A 25999-nucleotide genomic window follows, 5' to 3' on the forward strand; every position below is an offset into this window, starting at 1 on the left:
GGAAGGAGGAAGTGGCATCTAAAGACTCCACAGACTATTTCCGGAAAGATTCTGAATTTGGTTTTAAGGGTGGGAGTGAACTTGCCCAAAAGGGGAGTTGGCAAGAGAGGAAGACGGCCGAAGAATTGGAAGGAGTGTACACCAAGCAGTGGAGACTCAGGACAAGGGTGTCAACAGGTACAGAAAGCATGGGGAGGTAGAGGAAATTCTTGAACCTTCCAAGAGGCTGTGACTCACTGGCTATGGTGACACCCTGAAACTTTCCACCCTTCCCACGAGGTCCCCGCCAACTCTGCCCACTCACCTTCCCTACTACCCTCTGCCTCCGCCAGGCTACACCATCAGCCCTCACCAATAAAAAAGTACTTTATTCTCCTGTGAGGAATAAAACAGTACAAAATACACCTTACACTTGACCTTTGCTGAAAGGCCAAGAAACTACAAAATACAATTTAGGGAAATCCCTCAGAGATAAAACCCAGCCCGCACTACCCAAGCCCCGGCCCACTAGCACCCTCTCTTCAGGTTCTCTCAGCAACTCGGGGTAGCTGGACTTCCTTGCAGGAGCTGAAGCAGGGGATCATCAGTCCTAAGTGCAAAAGTAAGAGTGCGCTGTTGATAGTGCTTGGGGTCACACTCCAGGTTCTCGATCACTTCAGCCAGCAGGTGTGCCCGCTCCACACCTGAGCCGGGAGCCTCGAAGCCCAGGGCAGTGAAGTGCACATGCAGGTGGTAATAAGAGGGCAGGTAGTGTAGGTACACGCGCAGGCGGTCTCCTGTCACCTGGTAGCGCTTCAGAATGGCTTCCTGGTAAGGAAAGACAGTGGCGAAGGGTCATCAGGAGCCAGCATCCCATCCTCTGCTCACCCCAACTGGACCCTTTGTATTCTTGCTCCAGTTAGCCTGGGATGGCTTACAACCCCCTCCCCGCACCAGCTCTCTGCCCCTTCTGCCATCTATTCTGGTCTTCTCTCTAAGAAACTGAAAAAATGCGGTGACGCAGCCAAGCCGAAAAATTCCCCCAATGGAAATGGCTCTCAGTCTAGTCACACCAAGCCCCAGAAAACATGGGCTTCTTCCTTTGGCAGTCCAGGAAGTCCCTGTTCCTAAGGTCAGCCCAGCTCCCTGTAGCGCCCTTTTGGGATGAGGCTGTGTGGAGATGGGGCTGTGCTAGGAACTTGGTAGAAGGGAAAGGATGCAGGGAGGAATTCCAGGAAGGACTCTCAGGCCTCAGCAGCATTCCTTGCAAAAGAAGAAAGCATTAAGTTAGTCCTGGTTCCCTTTCCCAACTCTACCTTTCTCAGAGACAGAGAGAGTTCTACGAACCCCACAGCTCCCTCTGAGAAGAAAAAGACTTAGGCCTCTGTGGGCTCAGAATTTAACCCCAAATCATACTTTGCCTTTGGTGCTATCAGCGGAGAATCACAGTGGCCGGGTGAAGAGGGGGGAAGAGGGGAACCTTCTGGGATAAGCAGAGCTGATGGGCAGGACAAGCCTACCCAAACTGCCAGGGCAAGGAAGTGAGACTCACTTCCTTCCTGAGAGAACACTCCTCTGTGCCACTGGTCATATCCAAAGGCTACTTCTTGAGAGAAACTAGTAGCCCCAGGAAGAAAAAGACACCCAGAGAAGGACACCAAGGGGGAGAAGGCAGTTAGGGCACAGCAGCAAGGGAAGCAGTACCTAGTAAGCACCCCAGTATTGTCCTGAAAGGAGCAGAGTGCTTCCTGGCTAGGCACCCTTGTGACTGTTGGCCCCGACAGGACAGGTGTCTACATATTTCAGAAAAAAGGCTGAGACTCAGCTTGTAGAGTGGTGGTTTCAAAGGGGATCCTAACAGACCCTGAGGTCTAGGGACTTCAGGGGCAAAGAAAGTGACCTGTTCAAGGGTCCTGATAGCTACGACCCAAACATCAGGCCAGGACCACAAACCCAAGCTTCTGGCCATTCTTCTCTCACCCTCTCCTGCCCTGATGGTTCCTTTCTCTATCCTAAAATGTCCCAGAACATAAGGTGCTACAGAATTCAGCCTGCCTTCAGTCCAGGTGAGAAGGTATGTGCATATATACAAGTCATGTGACCAATATTCAAGGAACTCGTCTAGCACAAGGTGGTTGTCATGAATAAAACAGGTGATTCTGGCCGGGCGGTGGTGGCGCACGCCTTTAATCCCAGCACTTGGGAGGCAAAGGCAGGCGGATCTCTGTGAGTTCGAGACCAGCCTGGTTTACAAGAGCTAGTTCCAGAACAGGCTCCAAAACCACAGAGAAACCCTGTCTCGAAAAACAAAACAAAACAAAAACAGGTGATTCTGCGATGGGAGGGATCCAACCTATGGGGAAGAGAAGCATCCTACATGGGACCTGCAGACAAAGGCACGGGGGCAAGTCTGGAGGCAAGGAAAGGGATAAAGTAGAGCTGGGGTGCAGGCCAGGGCTGCCTGTGAACCAATCTAGTGAGTTCTAGTAGCGTTCACGACTGAAATCTAGACAGACTCGAGAAGAGTGAGGAAAAAGACCCAGGGGAGACACTGGAATTTGCTAGAATCCTGGGCTTGTGCTCTGTGAAGCAACTTACTTGTCCTTCCCGGAGAATGTTCCTCAGTAGTGGCAGGTGCTCTGGAGTGAGGTCCCGAAGTGATCTGATACCCCGGCGATGGCAGATGGCGATCAAGTACAGGTCATCAAGCTGTGCAGACACCAATGGAGGAACAGGACAATGCTAGGTTCAGCAGGGAGGCTAAGCCAGGGCATTCCTACCCACCAGGCTCCACCAGGAAACCCTACAGCAGGACCAAAGAGCAGGTACTATAGGTGGCTGTCTGCCCTGGATGACAAGACCAGCTGAAAAACAAGATTTCCATGTGTTCTTCCTGTTAAAGCATCTTAAGGATCTAGGTATGGTGGTACATACCTGTAATCCCAGCACTGAAGCAGAAGGACTGAGAGTTCAAGGCCAGCAAGACTCTTTCTTAAAAAGTAGAAGAAATCAGAAAGAAAAGGAAGGAAGGAAAAGAAACAAAAACAAACTAATAAAAGCTCACCTTTCAAAAAACAAAAAAATTCATCATCTGGGAATGCCTATATATATACTCTACAGAGTGGACAGGGAGAGATCGGCAAGTTTCGGGAAGAGCCAAGCATAAGTCTTTGTCCTGAAGAATTTACAACTTAATCCACGTCAATCTACTGTATAAAATAGAGCATGGCAGCTTTTTCTTTCAGTGGTACTGAGAGCAGACCCCAGGATCTTCTGCATGCCTACCACAAGCTCACTACTGAGCTACTACTCCATGACATAAAGGGACCAACACATGAGAGGAAAAAGGCTCCAGCGAGCTGGGTGATCCAGAAAGTTCTCCTAGAAAAGGCACGGGAGCAGATCTAGAAGGCTCAGAGAGGGTGGCAGCTCAATGTATGTGGAGTCAAAGGTGCATGAAGGGTGTGGGGGAACACATGGACAAAAAAAAAAGAGTCCAAGGGTCTGGGTCTGTCAGCTACCAGCGCCACAGTAACTGTCAGCTCTTTCTCTCTTTCCTATCTCACTGGTTCACAGAGGCCCTTCCTGCAGTCCTTCCTGTAAATGGCGCCTGGCTGAAAACCTGGAGGTCACAACAGAGCAAAGAACCAGTGTCAACAAAATCTCATGCCAGAGAGCAAACGAACTCTTTCTCTTGCCCGGAAGCCCTCCCCACACCCTCCCTGCTCCCCAAACCTTGGCCTTGCTTGGTTATCACAGTCGCGTGCCAGGCTGCGGAGTGAAGTCCAGAAAGAATGCAGTGCCTCTAGTCCTGAGGTCTGACCTGCTAGATTCCTCAAGGAGATAGTTTGGAGACCATGAGTCACCCAGCCAAATCCCCAAGAGCCCCAACTTAAGAACCGGGAATGAGAGTGTCCATATAATGTCTGCTGTCCAAGTATGTCAATCTCCTCATGGCAGTCATTCTCCCCACGAGAGTTCCGAGAATCTGGGCTCTGCCCCAAGGCTGCTATCTCAGCTGTACCCATTAGCCCTTTCTTTTACACAAGTTCCATCTGGATTCTCCCTTCATGTCTTGTGCCCAGGTAATGTACTTTCACATTAGTGAGCAGTCCAAGGGGAAACCAGGAAACACAAGCATGTGATTTTTTGGGGGGGGAGGGCGCGTTTTTCTGTGTAGCGTTGGACTCTGTCCTAGAACTCACTCTGTAGACCAGGCTGGCCTCAAACTCATGAAAATCCATTTGCCTCTGCCTCCCGGATGCTGGGATTAAAGGCATGTGCCACCACTGCCCAACATATAGGCGATCTCTTAATAGAATTCAATAGAACTGTGGAGGTACACACCTCAGGAAGGCTGGGGATCACAAGTCTAGCCTGGGCTAGAGAACAAGGCCCTGTGTAAACAAAACAAAGCAGGGGTGGGAGAGGCATGACCTAGGAAGGCATAACCTCTGGCAACACTGGACACTTGCTACATATGTGCTGAATGGATGAAAGGAAGGACAAATGAACACAACCAGGGTCACCAGTTTGAGGACAATAAATAAACTTCTAAGGCTAGAGACACAGCTCACGGCTAGTGCTCTTGTCTGATATGTTTGGTACCTTAGGTTTGATTCTCAGCAGAAATGGAGAGAAGAAGAGAGAGGAGAACAGTATGTCTCCAGGAGACATGGCAAACAAGACTCAAGGATGTCAGAAAGGCTCCTTAAAGCTGGAGGACTCCGTTTCCTTAATTCTTCCTTTGACCCTCAGCCCAGAACAAGAATCAGAAGCTCAGATTTGACCTGTCTTACTCCTGGGGACGCAGCCAAGTTCTAAAGGAGCATTGACGTTCCCTGCTGTCAGAAGTCAAGGAGCTGAGGCACTGAATAAAATATGGCACCATTAACATACAATTTAGGAAAGGCCAGGAAGGGCCAACTTTCACTAGCAAGCAAGGTGGAGCACTTAAGCTGCCCCTCACTACTGCTGCAGCGAGGAGTTCCAGCCATGCAGCTAGTCTCGGCGCAGTGTCCAAAGCCTTCCCCAGCTTAAAGGGGATAGGAAATGGCTGCTCTGCTGATAGATCAGATCCTGACAACCCTGGGCCAGATGGCTGATGATTTCTGCTCTCTGCACCATGGGCTCAAGAGCATCCAGGGCTTCTGAAATGGACATGTGCAAGTCTGTCTTCACGTCTCTCTGTGATCCCTAGGCTGTAACTGCCCTGAAGTCACAAGCACTTCAGTCTTCAAGAATCTCATGAGGCAGTTCTTCCTGTCCACACCTACTTCCCATGACTAACTAGGCTTTAACCCAGAATTTCCAGGTGCAAGGCTGCCGGAGGGGACGCACAGCCTACAGCCATGGAAGCAAACATCCCTCCATGCTACCTTTTGGCTAAGAGTGGAGTCAGAAGAGGTTTTTTAGCTGATCCATGAAAGCAAAAGTGGTTGCCTATAACAGCTATGCAATGTCAGTTGGAGGAGCGCAGGCCACTCCTTACTGGATAACAGTAATCAGCACTATAAGGGGGCAGGATCCCCAGAGGCAGCCCAGCAGCAATGAGGCTGGAGTTTAGAGGCTGGACTGCTCCAGCACCTAGTCTTTACCTGCTGCTGGTTCCACTTGAGGTCTGGGATGAGGACAAAGCCATCAGAAGGATCCGGGTTCTCAAAAACAATCCGGTCAGCTTCGGCCTTCTTGTCAAGAATATTGTACACCCACTGGAAGGAGAGAAGAAAGGGTTTACAAACTCACTCTAGCTGACTGGGGCCTTCCAAGAACAATGGTCCTACTATAAAAGGCTACAAACTCGGGATGGACAATCACTGGCTCTGGAAGATTCTCCACTTCTACCATAGCTGAGTCCTGGCTCTCACTGTCATCATTCAGGTCTCTGCAGCTCAGACAGGGATGGGTCCTTTAGGTTTCTCCTGGTCAACATAGACATCCACACTCTATCTCTGCCCGTGTGCTAACCTGTCCAGTGCCTACCAAGGCAGGGGAGACACTGTATATCCATGGAACATTCAAAGAGGCCAAGAGCACAGAAGTTTCTTTCTGTAATAGCAGTCAGCCGCAGTGCAGTAAAGCCTTTGGTTCTACGGGCCAGTGAGTGAGTGAGAACTGTCACCTGAAGATGCTGGAAATGCCATGTATCAGCAGGCCTTGCAGGCAGGCCCCACAAGTCAAAGCAAAACAGAAAAGCACACAGACACAGCAGGTTTCAATGGTACTCTCACAGGATTTCCAGCTCTCTTACTACCTTCTGAGTAGCAGCTGACAGTCTTTGGAGGCCCCTTCCCTAGTCCTGAATAGACTCCAAGGATATGGCTGTACATGTGGGAAGGGGAGGGGGGCGCTTTGTGAGAAAACCATACTGAAAGGGGGTTAGGCTGAGGGGCTCCCGAGCTCACAGCACCCAAGAACTCAGGAATCTCTGGTTCTTCTATATTTTTCCAGCTGTGAGAGTCCTTTGCACCCAGGAGTGTCCCACATCCAAAAGACACAGCGGTTAGCAAACGGGGTGAAGTGAGTTGCTGGGGTCACACCTCTACCCCTTCTTCCTCCAAGTCAGGACTTCCAGGTTCACAAAGAGAGGAGGCAAGGCCCTGAAACCCCTCTTCCCACTCTAAGAAGTACTGGCGTAGGCAATGTCCCCAAAGGCCAAAAGCAGGGGGCTGGCCTGGGGTCTGTACCATATATTCAGTACCCAGTTGGAATGGGGGCAGGGAGTAGAGGAATCTGCTGGAGATACCTTGGCTTCTGGGGTCCCAACAATTATTCAATGTGACACTTCAGTTCAGAAGGCTTGCAGACCCCACAACTAGATTTGGAGGACAGACCAATAAGTCACATGGCCTCCCTAGAACAAGCTAAGATGAGCCACTTCTTGGAAGTCGTCTGGAGACCACTTGTGAAGGAACCAGCTTGCATACAGCAGGATGCTCCCTCCTAGACCATGGATTAGGCACAAACCATATCCAAACATTTATTTTCACAGGTAGATTCTTGATCAAGTGGGGAAGTGGCTGATTTTTGACTCAGGCAGAAAACAGCAGCAAATGACCTTGCGGGTGTGTGTGTGTGTGTGTGTGTGTGTGTGTGATTTTTTAAGGGGGAAATCTGTATTAGAATGGGTCAGGATGCAATAGTACATTTTGATCGAATATTAATTAGGGTAGCCAAAAAGGGAGCTTTCGATTGCTGGGCTTCAATATTTTGACAGCTGGCCCTTGGTGATCAGCTTTAGGAATGAGTCCAGCAAAAGAAAGTATCCAAACAGACTTTGGTGGCTAGCTTTAAGGATGTAACCTATGGTTTACAAGAAAGAGGGAAGGGGGAAGGGTGAGGCCTGCTAGCGCCACTTTCACCATGCCCAGGCCTGCTAGAGCCCTTCAACTTGGAGATGGCTTCTCCACAAAGTACCTGCGGCCTAACCACACACAAGCTAGGGCCAAGATTCTTCCAGAAGCATTTCCTCAGCCACTGACTGAAGCCTCCCAGAAATGGGAAAGAGGAGACCCCGACAACTTCTACCACAGAAAGTCCCGGTGCACCTCACCTGGCCTCTAGGACTGTCCTTGCCCAGAGGCACACACCTCCCGCTGGAGAGCAGCACACACTGTTGCAAAGCTCGAATGAGCTCTGGAGCATGACAGCACCTCCTCGGCTCCACTCTGACTTGCTTCCATGGGCAAGCAACTGAATCCTCTTACCCACAACAGCCTCCTAAGATCTGTGCATGAGGCTTGTGGGGAAGAGTTTAACCAGGACATGCACATAAAAGCACTCTCCCAGAGCCTGCATGCAAAGGTGCCCAGGGAATAGCAAGTGCAGAAATGACAATGGGGCTGTTTAATGGAGAAGGCAAAACGAGAAAGGCGGTAGTTGGAGGCCAAGTGGCCACAGCAACCTGCTGTCATCATCCCCGGTCTGCAGGTGAGGAAGAAGCAGGCGCAAGGAAGTTCAGGCAAGCCCATGAAATTCCAAGCCTGGGAACCTGGGCATAGCATATCCTGCCTCCTGGGAAAGGCCAGGCCAAGGGCAGGAACCTGCATCCACAGGAAGTCTCATGGCCAGCAGCCCAGAGAAGAAAGGCAGGGAAAGGGAACAAAATTCACACAAAACTCCCACAAATGACAGACTCAGGGGATGGGAGGCTGCCCCTGAAAGCCAGTCCTGGTGGGCAGTGTAGTCCTGGTGGGTAGTCCAGGGAGCTACAGCGTGACACTGACAACAGCTTCTAAGTCCTCTTTCCTCCCTGGACCTCCCAAGGGACACCTGGTCCCTTTCCATTCTCCCTCTGGTTTTTAATCCACTCACACACCCTGCCGCTCTCCTCCGGCCATGCTGTACTATCCTGTGTGGTAATGGCAACTCCACGCAGAATCCTTTTCTGTATGGGCAACAGCAGTGGGCACATGATAAATGGGATGCTTCTTAGTTCCCACAAACCTAACTGAGAAGAGCTGTGAGTCACAACTTCCAGACGCCAGGTGAGAAACCAAACGCCAGCAGATGCAGAAGCTGAATGTGTTTGCAAACGGACTTCTAGTCAGGAGATCTTGAAGGCTTCAGGTCAAGGCATACCACTGCCATTTTGTGTCTTTTATTAACCTTCTACTAGGAGGTTATAAGTACTTCAAATTTGAGGAACCAGACAGAGTAACTTGCTAAGGACCCAGACACTGGAACCAGACAGCCTGGTTTTGTCTTGTCTCCAAAAAGACCTGTGTGAAGACTGAGGTAATGCATGCAAAATGCCCACAGCAGTTCTTGGCACCCAGCACGTGCTCAGTAAATCCTAAACTGAACATGATGTCTTCCACATAAGCATCCCCCACCGAAACAGTCAACATCCTGCCCTTGTTAATGGAGGCTTCCCTGTTCACTCTTCACTCCAGTAGGACCCAGGGTCACTCCACAGTCATTCATCTCTGTATTACCAGTCTGAGCCTTGTAACCCAGCTGGGGCTTTCCCCTGAGTGGCTTCTTGTCTTTCTCTGCTTTGGATCTAGGCTGGTTTCTAGTCTTGCTCCATTTGCACTTGTTAAATTTGATCGCACTATCTACATTTTTAGAAACATCACAGATATTTAGGGCTGGGAAAACAGCTCAGGAGATAAAGCACCTGTCACATAAGCAAAAAGGCCAACCAGAGTTCAGATCCCTAGCATCCACAGAAAAAAACGTCGCTGGTAGTAATCTGTCTCAGTGCTCAGGAGACAGAGTTAGGGAATCCCAAGGGCAAGTTGGCTAGCCAAGTTAGCTGAGTCTACACTCTCTCAGTTCAGTAAAGAAAGTGAAGAATGATGGAGACAGACATCCAGTATCCACCTCTGGCCTCCACAAGCAGCAGACATGTGCACCTGCATCTATGCACATACGTGCACCCACACAGATGTGAATATCTATACACATATGTGCACCCACACAGATGTGAATATCTATACACATATGTGCACCCACACAGATGTGAATATCTATACACATACGTGCACACACACAGATGTGAATATCTATACATATACGTGCACCCACACAGATGTGAATATCTATACACATACGTGCACCCACACAGATGTGAATATCTATACACATACGTGCACACACACAGATGTGAATATCTATACACATACGTGCACACACACAGATGTGAATATCTATACACATACGTGCACACACACAGATGTGAATATCTATACACATACGTGCACACACACCAGACACCTGTACACATGCCAAAAAAAGAGCATAGAACTTTTTAAAAGATTTATTACATATATAGTGTTCTGACTGCATGTATTCCTGCACACCAGAAGAGGGCACCAGATCTCATTATAGATGGTTGTGAGCTACTGTGTGGTTGCTGGGAATTGAATTCAGGACTTCTGGAAGAGCAGCCAGTGCTCTTAACCTCTGAGCCATCTCTCCAGTGCCCAAAAGCATAGATTTTTAAAATGTATACATGGGGCTGCCAAAATTGGTTATTGATAAAGGCAGTTATTGCCAACCTTGATGACCTGAGTCTGACCCCTAGAATTCCCGAGTGTCCTCTGGCTTCCACCTGTACACTATGGTGTACATGTGCGTGTGCACACACATACATAATAAAGTAAAAAATAAATGTAAAAAAATTCATTAAGAAAATAAAATGTATATGCCCCAGGTTTAGTCCTTGAAGCGTCAGACAGTGGATAAAAAACAGCATTTCCTGCTGCTATTTTTAAAAATGTCCTCGAGTGCCTGTGCACGTCTGGTCTCCTGAGCACACTCCACAGACCTCCTCCAGACCACTCAGGGCCATCTCCACTGAGCCCCACGGAACCTGTGCCTCGTCACACCAGTATGAAGCCTCCGGACTTATTCTCCCTCTGCCTTGTCCACCTTGTTACCGTTTACATTTCTCTTTCAACTCAAGGGGAGGCTTCCATGTGTGCGGCCCCATGTCTACAGTGGTTCCTCTCACAGCATCACCACTGCGCTCACACAGCCCACCAGTGGGCCTGTGTCATTATCACTGCTGTCTACCTGCATGCCCATCTTCCCCGACAGACTTTGGACATTAGCTAGGGCTTGTCAGCTGGGAGCCTCCTTAAAGCCCCGCACAGGACCTAGGGTACAGCAGATACTCAATAATACAAAGACTACTGCCAGTGACGCTAGAAGCTTAGGCCAATCAAGATTTGGAAGAAAGGCGTTCTGCTGAATTACTTTTGTTTGCAAGTGGAACTGGGTAATGGCGCACAATAAGGTAGTTACAAGACTCACATCAGTCAGACAAGGGTCTCTTCTCTTGAATCCCACACATACACAAATAGCCCCACAAAACTGATGTTCCTGAAGGTCCCTAGGACACCTCCTTTCCACCAAGACAGAACAAATGCCAGGATGTCTTAAAAAGAAAGGGGCTGGGATGTAGCTCGGATGGTAGAATGCATGCCTAGCAGTCCCCAGTACCACGTAAAATTGAGGGTGGTCATATACATCTGTGGCCCTAGCATTCCGGGGAGTGGGGCAGCAGAGGCAGGAAGATCTGAAGTTCAAGCCCATCTTCTGCTACGTAATGAGTTTAAGGCCTGGACTACCTGACATCTTGTGTGATGGTTGGGTTTTCTTGTTGTTGTTCGTTTTTGTTTTTCCGAGACAGGATTTCTCTGTGTAGTCCCGGCTGTCATGGAACTTAACCTGTAGACCAGGCTGGCCTCAAACTCAGAGAGCCTGGCTCTGCCACCTAAATGCTGGGATTAAAGGCGTGCGCCACCACTGCGTGTTTGTTAGTTTTAATTGTCAACTTGACACAACCAAACACCACCCGGAAAAATAAAGTCTCAATGAGGGCTTGCCCAGATCAGGTTACGGGCATGCCTGTAGGGCAGTGGTTCTGAACCTGTGAGTCGAGACTAAGGTGTCTGATGACCCCTTTCGCAGGGGTCACACATCAGACCTCCTGCATACCAGATATTTACATTATGATTCATCATAGTAGCAAAATTACAGTATGAAGTAGCAACGAAATATTTTTATGGTTGGGGTCAGCACAACATGAGGAACCGTGTTAAAGGGTCGCAGCGTTAGGAAGGTTGAGGACCACTGATACAGGGAATCATCTTGATTGACTTAACTGATGTGGGAAAATTTAGTTTAAATGTGGGCGGCAACATTCCCTGGTTTAGAGTCCCAGAATGTATAAAAGCAGAGAAGGCTAGGTGGGTACTAAGTATGCGTGTATTCATTGTCTCTGCTCTTAACTATGGATGTGATATAATCAGTTGTCTCGGCTCCTGACACTGACTCCCCCACAGTGGTGAACTATAATCTGGAATTGTAAAGCTAAAATAACCCCACCCCAGGTAGCTTTTTATCAGGATATTTTAGTCACAGCAGCTGAAATGGAACTAGGACACCTTGTTTCAAATTTTAAAAAGGGGGAAAGAATGAAAGATTTTGAACCAAAGGAACAGGTGAGCAAATTCTGCTGGGGGGTGGCCATGACTGGACTTCCCAGTCTTAGACACTGGCAAGAAGGCTGTCAGTACCTGGTCTCCCAGGGGAACCGCTTTCCTCGGGCACTGACAATCTCCCCTTCCTTATTCTTCCCTCAAGCCTGGGGTCCACCCTTCTGAACTCTAGAGGAATGGCTATGAGCTTCCCACCTAAGAATACTCTCTCCCATGTACCGCGAGCATGGAAACGGCAGTAAAAAAGACCCAAAGAGAACATGAGTGAGCGATAACGAGAAGGAACCGGTGAATGCCAGCGAGTGGGCTAGGAAGTGACTCATCAATATGCATCCATCATATTTAACTGTGAGTATCCACATGGGGCCAATTCCAGGCAGAGGCTCTGGTTGGCACTTGGCCTAAACTGAAGACCTGCCAGGATCTCTGAGCTAAGCATCCTGTATCTGGCTCAGCCAGAGCACTCTGTCATCCTGTATACACAGGTCTATACCAAACACACACTGGGGACAACAGAACAGTCTGCTGTGGAATGAACGCAAGGAGAGGGAGGGACAGGGAAGTTTTTGCTCTAAGACTTGTCTCCTGCAGGAAAGACTAGGGATAAGAGGCTGGATCAAGGTCACCTAACCCAACAGAAGGCTTTTACCCACCCACAGATCTTTAGTGAGGACATATTCAGACTATACAGCACTACTGCAGAGCAGATAAAATTTCTCCGGATTCTCTGAGAAGGTCAGTGGATGCCCAGTACCTCATAAAGACCCAAGATCACAAAGCCCGCCGTGACTGTCCTGGATAAAACAGCAAGCGGCCCACACCAGGAGCTCAACTCCACAGATCCAGTCCATGCTCCTCTTTGCAGTCTCACAGGCACACATACTGGGCAAGCCCTAGGTCATCTCTGGGATGATCCCAACAAGTGCTTGCAAGAGAAACCAGCTACAGGATCAACAGTTTATGAGTCCTGGCAGTTAGTCACCTGGATGCTGAGGCTCTGGGACTCCAGGTGGGGTAAAGTGATGTTCCTGTAGTCATCTCCAGTCTCTCGGATCAGGCGGAGGTCCTGGCGCATGTATTTTTGCAGGTGTTTCTCTGTGGCAGGGTACACCACAGTAGTCTTTATATCTACAATGACAGAGCATAGTCTAATAAGAAAGAAGGACCATTAGATCATGAGCCGACCCACATTCCTTACAGAACAAGGCTTTTGCTGATGGCTCACTGGCCCCTCATGAAATTAACCATATCCACCCCACCTCCATGTTCCAGGCACGGTGACCAGAGGTTTCTCACTTCTTACACGCAAATGTCTAAGAATGTGGCTTTCTGGATGCAAAGCTGCAAGGGTGGCTTGAAGCCCACTGGCTCTCTTAAGGAGGGGTAGCACAGCACAGCTCAGAGGCTCAGTGTAGACGACTCTGGAGCCAGGCTGTTTGGGCTCAAGGTCTGCCTCTCGGAGTGGGATGGTGGCCCTAAATTGGGAATTTGTACGCCCTGACTGCCCCGTATACCAAATGAAGATAGCAACAGTTCTTCTGTCACAACACTGGAAGAAGAACTGAGTTTATCACCCGAGAAGCATTTAGAACAATGTCTGCTGCTAGAACTCTTCATAAATGCTGAATGGGGTGCTTGTGGGACAGCTCAGGAGAAAAAGGCACAAGATGCTAAGCTTGATGGGTTTAAAACCTGGGATCCACATGGTAGACAGAGAAAACCAACTCTTGCAAGTTGGTTTCTGACCTACACACACACACACACACACACACAAATAAATAAAAAGCACTGGACAGTCAGTGCAGGCTTCTCAGGTGGCACCATCAATAGTTTGGCTTGAATGGATCTCTAGTGCAAGGTACTGTGGCATGTCTACTGCAGAAGCAGCCCAGCCTCAGCGTGGAGGTCTCCTTCCTCTGCAACAACCAAATGTCTCCAGACATTTCCAAGACGTCCTTTGGAATTTTTCAAGAGATTTTAGGTTTTCAAAGAGACTTTGGATTTTAAAAGAGATTTAATTTTAAAGTGTTTCAAACTGTAAAGAGTGTGGGAATTTTTAAGTCTGTAAACTGTTTTATACTGAGGTTTTACTAATGTGTGGTTTGGAAATGAGTAAGAAAGGAAAGGTTACAGCTTAACAGTGGCGTGTGTGTCAAGCTGACAAGGCATCCGGTCTTATGTCAGCCTGACACAAGCTAGAGCTATCTGAAAGATGGGAACGTCAGTTATGTTAGTTTTTTTTTTTTTTTTTTTAAAGGCCCCCATAAGATCTGGCTGTAGGGCATTTTCTTAATTAGTAATTGATGGGGGGGGGCCCAGGTGGGGTTATCCCTGGGCTGGTGGTCCTGGGTTCTGTAAGAAAGCAGGCTGATCAAGCCATGGGGAACAAACCAGTAAGCAGCTCCTCTCTATGGCCTCTGCATCAGCTTCTGCCTCCAGGCTCCTGTCCTGACTGCCTTTGATGATGAACAGTGATGTGAGAGTACAAGCCAAATGAACCCTTTCCTCCCTAACTTGCTTTTGGTCATGGTGTTTCATCACAGCAATCGCAACCCTAACAAGGACACTGTTTGTCTATTTGTGTGTCTGTTTAATTGATACAGTCTCACTTTGTAACCCAGGCTTGCCTGGACATCACTGGGTAGATGAGGCTGGAGTCAAACATGTGGAGATCCTGCCTCTGTTCTAAGTTTTAATTAGCAAGAAATCCTGAGCCAGGTGTGAGGGCACACACCTTTAATCCCAGCACTCTGGAGGCAGAGACAGGCAGATCTCTGTGAGGCAGACTTCTATGTAGTCTGGCCTACATATTGATTTCCAGCTCTTAACATAGAGAAACCTCACCTTGAAAAACCGAAACCCAAAGAAATCCTGTGATTTTCCTTAGCAGATTGTATTTGGATGCCCTGGTCTAGCACCAGCTGCCTATGGTTAAATCCTTCCCACTATTGCCAATAAAATCTGGCACAGCTGGTGCTTCAACAAAGGTGGCCAGGGGAGGGAAGGATGGTGACCTGGGTGTTGCAACATCAGTTGGATGTTTCTCCAAAGAGGCCCATATGCCCCCCCATGTGGGATTCAGATGTGTTCTTCCAGGGAATACCTTTGCTGGAATACACTGGCTCTATACATCAGCACCCAGCTAAGAACCAGCAGCCTGCACTTTCGGACTGGATCTGAGGACGCAGATGGTTCTATTGCACTTTTGTGAAAAGAGAGTTGCAGGAACTCAGCTCTCATCCAGTGTGATGCTGGAGACTGCAGAAGCAAGACTGGAACAAAGGCTGCCTGTGGTGGTTTGAATGTGGTGCTTTGGATAGGGAGTGGCACTATTAGGAGGTGTAGGGGGTGTGGCCCTGTTGGATGGAGTGTGTCAGTGTGGGGATGGGCTTTGAGGTCTCTTTTGCACAAGCTTTCCTCAGTATGACTTTCAGACCACTCTCTGTTGCCTTTAAGATGTAGGACTTTCAGCTACTTCATCTGTGTATTACCAGACTCCCTGCCATGATGATAATGGACTGAACCTCTGAACTGTAAGCAAGCCACCCCAATTAAATGTCTTCTTTTAAAAGAATTGCCATGGTCATGGTGTCTCTTCACAGGAATAGAAACCCTAACTAAGATACCATCTTAGCCTAAAACTGGGTGTTCTTTCAAGACGGTGGCCCAATTCTTCTAAGCCAAGTCAGTCGACATACGCAGGTTACACACCAAGCACATGACTTCCAGTGAGCACCAAGCATTATATTCCATTACTCTGGGGCAAGGTGGGGGGACCCAAGCTTGGGTACCATAGCAACTAAATGGCTCACTTTTTCTGCTGGGTGACCCTGGGCCTCCTACAGGCTCATAAAGGGTGACCACAAAATTGCCCCCCAGCTGTTGTTAGCATTAAGGAAAGCATGTCATCTAGACCACCAGAGACATTAGCCCAACTCTCTGGACCTGACCCTGAAAAGAAGGCACAAAATCCTCACAAGCTCTTGAAAAAAAAAAAAGACTCTTGCTTTTCACTCTTCATGACTCCCTAGTAACCTACGGTTAAACACCAAGCACATAAATTTCAAGAGGCAAGAGACTGCCTGAAACAGACTGAAGGGCACCATCCTGGAACCTGCAAGGGGCCTCGAGGAAAAATACCATGGCATCTATAGTGCAAGGCAGAGAATGAAAACAGAGGCTTGAGGCCAAGCAGTCAAGTGTCAACCCTGAGTCTACATTCCCTAGCTGTGTGACCAAGGGCAAGAGGCCAACCCTCTCTGTTGCTACAAGCCTCGCCTATATAACCTGGGGGCAAGAACAGCAGCACATCCTGGCAGTATTAGTATGAGAACTACAGAGGTGAGTGGGTAGAAGACCTTCAGGAACTTACACACAGAAGCGCTAGACTGACAACAGTGTCTGCCTACCCATGTTTCTGCTGGGCGGTCAATGGCCTGAACAGGAGAGAGATGTGCCCTGGCATGAGAATTCTCTGAAAGTTGGGAAGAGATCCTGGAATAAAGGTGAGGTTGACACTTGGAAAACAGCCTGACACTGTTGGCAGGGGACACACAGCCCTGGGCATATAGCCTGGGGCTCCTGGATGTTCCTGAGAGTGAGCCCTGGTCTGCCCAGGCTTGTCAAGAATCCAGCCCAGCCACCCAGGGTGCTAGGAGACAGGAATCTTACCAAGCCAGCCCTCACCTGCCTTCCACCCACCTCAGCACTGAGAAACTCCAGAGGCACCGACCATCCTTCCCCAGAAGCTGCTGGAACCCCACAGGTTCTTGGAACCCTGCCTGCTAGTGTGAGGCTAAGGCCCGGTTACTTCATTCACCCCTCTTTCCTACTGCCTCTGCTGAAGTCACCTACACTGCACTGACAAGTAAGTGCCTCTCTCTAGGTATGGGGCAGCAACTTCCAGTGCCGGCCAGATCCTCCCAGCAGAGCATCCCTGAAGCTTCTTGGCCTCCCTTGGGGTTCAGGCCAGCTTGGCAGTGGGGTCAGGTTCCAGGACCCTCTTTTGTCTATTCTCCCCTGACTTACTGCGCAGTTTTCCTGTCTACCTCTCCGTGAGAACGAGTCCAAAAACAGGTTTGCCTTATTTATTTTTACCATTTATTCCTAGCACCTTGCAAGCGGTAAGCACTCAATAATAATCACTGCACAAATGGACACATGAGCTTGGCTTTTTCTGACTTTAAACCTTGGAAGGACATTTGTGTCCCAAATGGAATAAAGTCTCTTTGATTAAAAAAAAAAAAAAAAAATCAATGTTTCTTTCTCAATGCTGTTTTCCACTGGCAGCCTCCAAACCACCTCCAGAGTCTCACCTGCAGCTGAACTTCAGGAGTTTGGTCAAGGGTTGATGATCGGTAAACACACAAACCCTATTAAAAATATGCTGGGGAACAGGAGACACCTGTGCAAGCTCTACATTTCCCATGGGTCACCACTCAATAATTACACGAGCAAACAATGCCCTCTCCTCAACCTCACCGCTAATGCAGACTCCAAATCAATCACCGAAACCCCAGCAAATCAAATCCCAAGAACATTTCCCATCACGAGTGGCTTTAACACTCTCCCAAAAGTGCATGCATGCAGCCCCACCACTTGGGAGGCTGCGCCCAGGATTTTTAGGCCAGCGTGGACAATATAGAGAGATCCTGTCTCAGCAAACAAAAGAAATCCAAAATGTTAAGCTAGAAAAGCGAAAAGCTGCTGTATTGCTCCAGAGGAGACTAAATGGATTTAACTGAGGGGGCTGCAGTGGATCCTGTGTGGGACAAGAGCCCTGCTTTACACAGGACACTGAAACAGCTAAGAATGGACCCTACAACACGGAACGACTTTGCATAAGTGTGAAATCTGGGAGCATGTTGTTCCAGAGGATTCAAGCTCATTCAATTTCCAGTACCCAGAGCCCGTGGCTCACAACTGCCTGTAAACACCAGCTTCAGTGGGATCTGACTCCTGTGGCCTCTGCAGGCACCTGTGTGTATGTGTGTGTGTGTGCGTGCGCGCATGCACACACACACACACACACCTTAAAATAAAAATAGGAATTAAAAATATGAGATTTTCTGAAATTAACAGTTTGTCCATTTTCATACCAATATCCAGAGCAGCACTGTATTTAAGTGGAGGGGTAAGCAAAGCAAAAGGAGACATAGGGAGGGCTCTGATCCTTTCCGCTACTTTCCTGTAGGATGTTTTGTTAGTCTTGTCCTTCTACTTTTTTCAAAGTAAGTGCTTAAGGAGTCAATATCCTTTGGAACCTTGGCTTGAGTTACTAACAGATGCACCAGACTCCATGGTAAGCAAGTAAGTGTATTAACACATTTGCTTCTCACACGCAAAGTGACTGGGGATTACAATGATCCCATTTTACATATGAGTAAATAGATGCAAAAGTTTGAGTAGTCCAAAGGCCCTGGCATCATAGTGGCAGCCTTGTCTAGCCACCAGATGAAACTACTTGGGATTCTTCTCTGGCAAATGCCACCAAGCAAGTTTGCTTAAGGGATCACCTGCTCTTCTTGGCATGATCAATACCCCGCAATTCTTACACCCCAATCCCTTCCTGTTTATGTAGCATGAGAAGTAAGAAGGAATTCCTCAACCACACCCTCCTGCTGGCATCCTTAAATCCTCTAAAAGCCCACCCCTTGAACATTCACAGTATAATAAATGATTCCATGGTACTCCTCACAAAGACTCCTGCATGGCCGGGCGGTAGTGGCGCACGCCTTTAATCCCAGCACTCGGGAGGCAGAGACAGGCGGATCTTTGTGAGTTTGAGGCCAGCCTGGTCTACAAGAGCTAGTTCCAGGACAGGACAGGCTCCAAAGCTACAGAGAAACCCTGTCTCGAAAAACCAAAAAAAAAAAAAAAAAAAAAAAAAGACTCCTGCATGTCATGTTTTGTTAAATTTTGCTTTTTATGCTGTACTCAAGCTGCCCTTGCAGAGGCTGAATGAAGAGTCAAGCAGAGCTTGCTTCACAGTTTCTCACTATTCCCTGCTCCCGCAAGCTCTAGCCCCATAAAGGCACCACCAGGAACTCCACTCAACACGCTTTTGGCTTTTCTCATTCCTACTTGACTTTCGAGATTTGCTATCACTGGACTGGCCGCTCTTTTTGGAAGACAAAATGTATCTCAGACTGGTCCTCAACCAACTGCATATGTGATGTGGGAAGTGTTGCTTTTATTGGTTAATAAACAAATCTGTTTCGGCCAGTGGCTTAGCAAAATAGGGCAAGATGGGAGTTCCAAGCACAGAAGAGGAGCGAGTAGGCAGAGTCAGAGAGAAGCCATGTAGCCTCTGCCAGAGACAGACTCACCAGAACCTTGCCGGTAAGCCACAGCTATGTGGCAATACACAGATTAATAGAAATGGGTTAACCAAAGACATAAGAGCTAGCTAGAAATATGATTAAGTTATTTACCAAACAGTATTACAAATAATATGGTTTCTGTGTGATTATTTTGGGTCTGGGCGTCCGGGGATGAACGTGCAGGCTCCCCCTACACATATGCACACACAAACACATGTCTAGCCACACATCTCCCAAGCTCCCTTCTCACTGTAACAACATCAGTTTTTGGTAAACTGATATTCAATACTACCACTGTTTTTCCTTATTAGCACAATTTCTAACGTTCAAAAGTAGTAATTACCTTTTGACTTGGTTAATTTTCTGTTAAGATAACCACTTCAAGAGTTTGGTCAAGAGTCAGTGATCGATAAACACACAAACATCTGTTAAAAATATGGTGGGGAGCTGGGCAGTGGTTGAACACCCCTTTAATCCCAGCACTAGGGAGGCAGAGGTAGATGGATCTCTGAGTTCAAGGCCAGCCTGGTCTACAGAGCACGTTCTAAGACAACCAAGGCTAGCTACACAAAGAAACCCTGTCTTGAAAAACAAAACAAAAATGCTGGGGAACAAGAGAGATGCAATCTCTGCATTTCCTAGAGGTCACTCAATGATATGTAGGGGGGAAAAATATGTGTGTGTGTATGTATGTGTGTGTAGTAGGAGCAGTGGGCTGCGTTCCTGCCACCCAGTTCCTGCACGGTTAGCTTTATACCCGAAATAACAACACACAAATTGTATTCTTTTAAACACTGCCTGGCCCATTAGTTCTAGTCTCTTAATGGCTAACTCTCTCATCTTGCTTTAACCCATATTTAGTAATCTGTGTAACACCACATGGTGGTGGCTTACCGGGAAGGATCTTAACCTGCGTCCATCTTGGAGAGAGAGCTATAGCGTCTGCCTGGAGAGGAGAGGCATGGTGTCTGGCTCATTTCCCTTCTTCCCAGCATTCTGTTCGGTCTACTCCGCCTATCTAAATTCTGCCCTATCAGGCCAAGCAGTTTTCTTTATTAATTAACCAATGAAAGCAACAGATAGAAGACACTCCCACATCATAGATAGATAACCACGGAAACCAAAACTGAGGGCCATCTCAAGACTCACTTTCCTGCTTCCATAAATCTTCAGACATGTTAAAATTCATCAGGAACATGAGCAATGAATATGTCTTCCTGGAGCCTCTGTCAAAGTCAAAGTACTACCATCCTGGTACTGTCTTCCCCTTTCCCTGGAAATGGGCGTTAAAAACAGTCTTATTCTTTGGTAATTATTTCCTTATTTTGCTGAAGCAGTGCTCAGGCAGAATTTAAAAGCACATATAACAGGATATCATTCAGCCATTAAAAAGATAAAATTGGGCTGGGGGTGGGGCGCTGGAGACAGCTCAGCAATTAAGAGCACATTCTGTTCTTACAGAGGACCACTTTGGTTCTCAGCACCCATTATCAGGCAACTCACAACTGTGTGTAATTCCAGCTCCACAGGATTTGATGCCCTCATCTCAACTCACCAGCACATGTCTATGTGCACAAACCCACACAGATAGAGACAGTCACATAATTTAAAAAATGTAACTAGGGGCCTGTGGGATGGCTCTGGGAATAAGGGTACCTGATGACCCACACGGTAGAAGAAGAAAACCAAACAGAAGCTGTCCCTGACTTCCATACGTGCCCTCTGGCATATCCATACACATACAAAATAATTTTTAATGTAATAAAAATTAAAAACAAAACAAATCTTAAGGGCTGGGTATGATATTACAGATCTTTAATCCTGGTATATGGGAGGCAAAGGCAGGTAGATCTCTGCATCTGTGGTCCAAACAGGGATTTCCAGGACAGCCAGGATTACATAATAATACCCTGGGGGGGGGGGGTCTTAAACCAGGCTCATATGTGGCTCTATGGTTGTGTGTTTACCTAACATGCAAAAAGTCATGAATCTGATCCCCAGGAACACACACACACACACACACACACACACACACACACGGCAGAACAGAGAGCAGCTGTCCTCTCAGCTCCTCTGAAGGCTAAGGCTAGAGTTATCTGAAAGAAATGACTTTAAGAAAATGCCTCCAGGGCTGGAGAGATGGCTCAGAGGTTAAGAGCACTGGCTGTTCTTCCAAAGGTCCTGAGTTCACTTCCCAGCAACCATATGGTGGCTCACAATCATCCATAATGAGATTGGGTGCTCTCTTCTGGCCTGTAGACAGAACAGTGTATATGTAATGAATAAATAAAAAGAAAGGAAGGAAGGAAGGAAGGAAGGAAGGAAGGAAGGAAGGAAGGAAGGAAGGAAGGAAGGAAGGAAGGAAATGCCTCCAGAAGATCTGGTTGTAGGACATTTTCTTAATTAGTGATTGAAGCAGGAGGGCCCAGGTGGTATCACCCCTGGGCTGGTAGCCCTAGGTTCTATAAGGAAGGAGGCTGAGCAAGCCAGTAAGTAGCACCCCTTCATGGCTTCCATATAAGCCTGCCTCCAGGTTCCTGCCCTGTGTGAGTTCCTGTCTAGGCTTCCTTTGGTGATGAACAGTGCTGTAGAAGTGTAAAATAAACCCTTTCCTCTCCAACTTGTTTTTGGTCATGGTGTTTTATCACAGTAACCCTAAGACAATATATTAAATACATGTGTGAGAGTGTCCTAAAGAAGCCTATTATTTTTATTAACATAGGTTAATAAAACTTTTTTTTTTTTTTTTTTTTTTTGAAACACTGTCTTGCTGTATAGCTCTGGATGGTTTGAAACTCACTTTGTAGACCAGGGTGGCCTTAAATTCAGATATCCACCTGCCCCTGGCTAGCATTAAAGGCGAGCACTAGCATGCCAGGTACAAAAAACTTTTAGCACCAAAATCTACATCATATATATGCTTCATTTACCATTAAAGAATCCCTGTTTTAGCCGGGCGGTGGTGGCGCACGCCTTTAATCCCAGCACTCGGGAGGCAGAGGCAGGCGGATCTCTGTGAGTTCGAGACCAGCCTGGTCTACAGAGCTAGTTCCAGGACAGGCTCCAAAACCACAGAGAAACCCTGTCTCGAAAAACCCCCCAAAAAAAAAAAAAAAAAAGAATCCCTGTTTTGAAAATACATGGAGCCAGTGGCATATGCAAATTAAAAGTAAACAATTATTGTTATGAGATATTTTTAATCACACTCCAGACTGTCGGTAAAGTTTACCTTGAATCGGGGCAGAGCCAGTGATTAGCTGACTGGAATCAGCCACAGAGAAACCTGCAATATGAACAGAGAAGGTACACAGGAAGGAAAGGGCAGGGAGTAGAGTTTGAGCTTCGTCTCCAGTCAAAAAGCAAGGTCAGCTGGTTGTTTCTCGGCTTCTCTGACCTAACAGGTTTTCACCCCATCTGACTTCCAAGTCTTTGTTGGTAAATAGAAAGACAGAGACTTAATTTAAACCTACATATCAGGGCTAAGGCTGGAAGACGAGAAGCCCCACTGGGCCGCAGACAAGAATTAAAATGTTAGTAGCTTCATGTGAAGTCGCTAAGCTGACAGAAAAACATTATATTATTACTGTTGTTCTTAATTTGAGAAAATAGTCTTGCTATGTGGCCCTGGTTGATCTAGAACTTGCTATCAAGGCCAGGCTGGCCTCAATCTTGCAGCAATCCTCCTGTCTCTGCCTTTCAAGTGTTAGGATTACAAGCCTGTGACAACACAGATGGTAGTTATTCTTCTTATTCTGCTATACTGGAGAATGAACCCAGACTCTCATGTATGGCAGACAAGCACTCTATCACTGAGTTATATCCCTTCACCAACTCAATGTTTTTAAAACTGATTTCTACTGGTCAAGGAAGAGAAAATGTATTTTGAACAGCTTCCCAGATAAAAGGATTAAAATATCTCCTGTTACTATTGTTAAGAGTATAGGGGCTGGAGAAATGGCTCAGCGGATAAGGGCACTGGCTACTGTTTCAGAGGACCCAGGTTCAATTTCCAGCACCCACATGGCAGCTCACACCTGTCTGTAACTCCAGTTCCAGGGGATCTGACATCTTTCCACAGACATATATGCAGGCAAAGCAGCAATGAATGTAAAATAAAAATAAATTACATTAAAGAAGAGTATAGAACCATCAAATTTGTAAATTAGCCATCTTAGGCTATGTTTCTTTTTGCTGTACATAAAGCTGGATATCTTCATCAGCATGTTAAATGTAAACACGGAACATTGATCAGTCAAAACACTCCCAAGGCTTCCAAGTGCAGCACAACCACCTGACTTGTGAGGCCTGAGGCAGAGCAGAGAATCTTATGTCTAACAAGTTCCCAGGTGGTCTGATGATGCTGGCCCAGGACCACACATGGAGAACAACTGGGCAGAAGCACAAACTCAGGTTGCTTCCACAGCGATGGTGCAATGAGATAAATATGAAACTAGGACCTCAAAATGTCTTTATTTTATTGTCACACTTCTGACAAATTCTAGGATGGAGGGTTGTAGAGGTGGCTCAGAGGGCAGGGGTGCTTGCTGACAAATCTGACGACCTGAGTTTGATCCCCAGAATCCACACGGTGGAAGGAGAGACTGGACTCCAGACAATTGTCCCGTGATCTTTACATGTATGCTGTGGCACACCCTTCCCTCTCCTACACACAAAATAGGTTTGAAGTGATAACGACAACAACCACAAAGCCAATCTAGGGGAGCTGGAGAAGCGCTCGGTTAAGAGCATGTACTGCTCTAGAAGGGGACTAGAGTTAGATTCCCCACATCCATGGTGAACAGCTTACAGCCACCTGTAATTCCAGCTCCAGGAGACCTGATGCCTCTGACCTCTGCCCGTACCTGCATTCATTCATTTACACAGACACAGGCACGCTAAATGAAACGTTTTAAAACAGAAAGAATTCTAAGATGGAAAGCGGTAACTCGGAATCATAAGGCTGCTGTTGAGAAGACTAAGGCTGTTCTGATTCTGTTGTGATTTGTTTGTTTCTATCTGTTCAATACCCAAGGTGCTACTCACATTGCTGGGCACTACACTGAGTTTATTTTCACTCATCCAACTGTTGGGCTCTTTTTTCCTCTCTTTTTATGGGCGGGGGGTGGGGGACGATGACAGAGGGTTTTGATCTTAGAAGTCATCTTTCTTCTGGAATTCTCACTTAGTTTATCCTCTTGGATTTGTCATCCAGATTTCTTTTCTCTCCCATTTTTTCTTGGGGCTGCTCAGTGGTAGAACACTCCACTAACAAGTTCAGGGTTCTGAGTTCAATCACCACCACCACCAAAAGGTGTCCAAAGAAAGATTGGGGGAGGGGATGACGTAACTTCATCTATTCTTCCAATTGCTTTAGATTTTGTTTCTGCTGTATTTTAATTTCTAACTCCCTCCCTCTTCTGATCTCCAAGAGTACCAGGCAATCATGTGGTATGCATACACACAAACACTCATTCACATAAAAATAAATAAAATGTTAAAAACCTTATTCTCAGTATTGTTTGATATAGCCCCATTTTCCAGACATTACTAATAGCTTTGGAAACTTTCCTTTCACTGTATAATTCTCTATTTCCTCTGAATTTTGTTTTACTTTTATCTATCTTTTTCAGCTGAGGCCTTACTTGGAGTTCTGGCCATTCTTGCCCATCCACTCATTCAGGTATTTTTTTTCTGTTTGTTTGTTTTTGTTTGTTTTGTTTATTGAGACAGAGTTTCTCTGTGAAACAGTCCTGGCTGTCCTGGTACTTGCTTCATAGCCCAGGCTGTCCTCCAATTCAGAGATCCACCTGCCTCTGCCTCCTGAGTGCTGGGATTAAAGGCGTGCGCCACCACCATCCAGCCCACTCATTCATTTGTAAGAGTGGAGCAACCCAAGGCTGATGGGCTTCTCCTGCCTGAGTAGTTTGCATATCTGTTAGGTTTGAGTCTCCTCCCTTTGTTTCTGAAGCTTAAAAATTTTGTTGTTTCCATCATGAGGCCTGTAACCCAATCTTAAGCACAGCTCCTCAGAAGCAGCAACTTTGCTGTATGCTAGCATCCCAGAGAAGGTGCTAGGGAACCCAGGTGCTTTCGTGTGCTAGGCCACAATCTACCTACAGAACTGACTGGATCAATAGAGTCCAAAGAAGAGAGAATGCATTACAAAGCACATACAACTGCCTACACATAGGCATCAAGAAGTTTGGAGGATACACTCCAACATGTTGAGAGAGAACACCTATTGGCAGCAGACTTCCTTCTATAGAATCAAAAATTAAAAATCATTTTATTATTGCAGTTTTCCAAAACAAATGAATTACTATACAAGAATACATTTTTAAAAAATACATCCCAGCGGGGCAGTGGTGGCGCACACCTTTAATCCCAGCGCTTGGGAGACAGACTCAGGTGGATCTCTGTGAGTTTGAGACCAGCCTGGCTTACAGAGCAAATTCCAGAACAGTCAGGGATATACAGAGAAATCCTGTTTCAAAAAACCAAAAAAAGTCACTGGAGAGATGGCTCAGTGGCTACTCTTTCAGAGAACCCAGGTTCAATTCCCAGCACCCACATAGCAGCTTACAACTGTCTGCAACTCCAGTTCCAGTGAATCCGACATCTTCATACAGACATACATGAAGGCAAAACATCAATGTACATAACTTTTTAAAAAAACAGTAAACAAATAATCAGAAACAGAAAAATAAGTCATCCTTTTAAACAATCCCAGAATTGCAAATTCAAAGC

At 47.0% G+C, this 25999-nt stretch overlaps 1 protein-coding gene across 1 annotated transcript in view; it reads right to left on the minus strand.

Annotated features, from left to right (window-relative positions):
* Window positions 1-348: 348 nt before the first annotated feature.
* The window catches only part of Dcps (decapping enzyme, scavenger), a 43061-nt gene continuing 17410 nt past the window's right edge, over window positions 349-25999 (minus strand). The window contains exons 3-6 of the mRNA XM_057766219.1: window positions 12913-13058; window positions 5577-5690; window positions 2578-2688; window positions 349-807 (exon numbers count right to left, since the gene is read on the minus strand). Coding sequence (XP_057622202.1) covers window positions 532-807; window positions 2578-2688; window positions 5577-5690; window positions 12913-13058 — 647 coding nt within the window. The 3' untranslated portion in view covers window positions 349-531. The remainder of the gene's footprint in view (window positions 808-2577; window positions 2689-5576; window positions 5691-12912; window positions 13059-25999) is intronic.

The sequence above is a fragment of the Chionomys nivalis genome, chromosome 4, assembly GCF_950005125.1.
Source record: "Chionomys nivalis chromosome 4, mChiNiv1.1, whole genome shotgun sequence".
NCBI classification, from domain to species: domain Eukaryota; kingdom Metazoa; phylum Chordata; class Mammalia; order Rodentia; family Cricetidae; genus Chionomys; species Chionomys nivalis.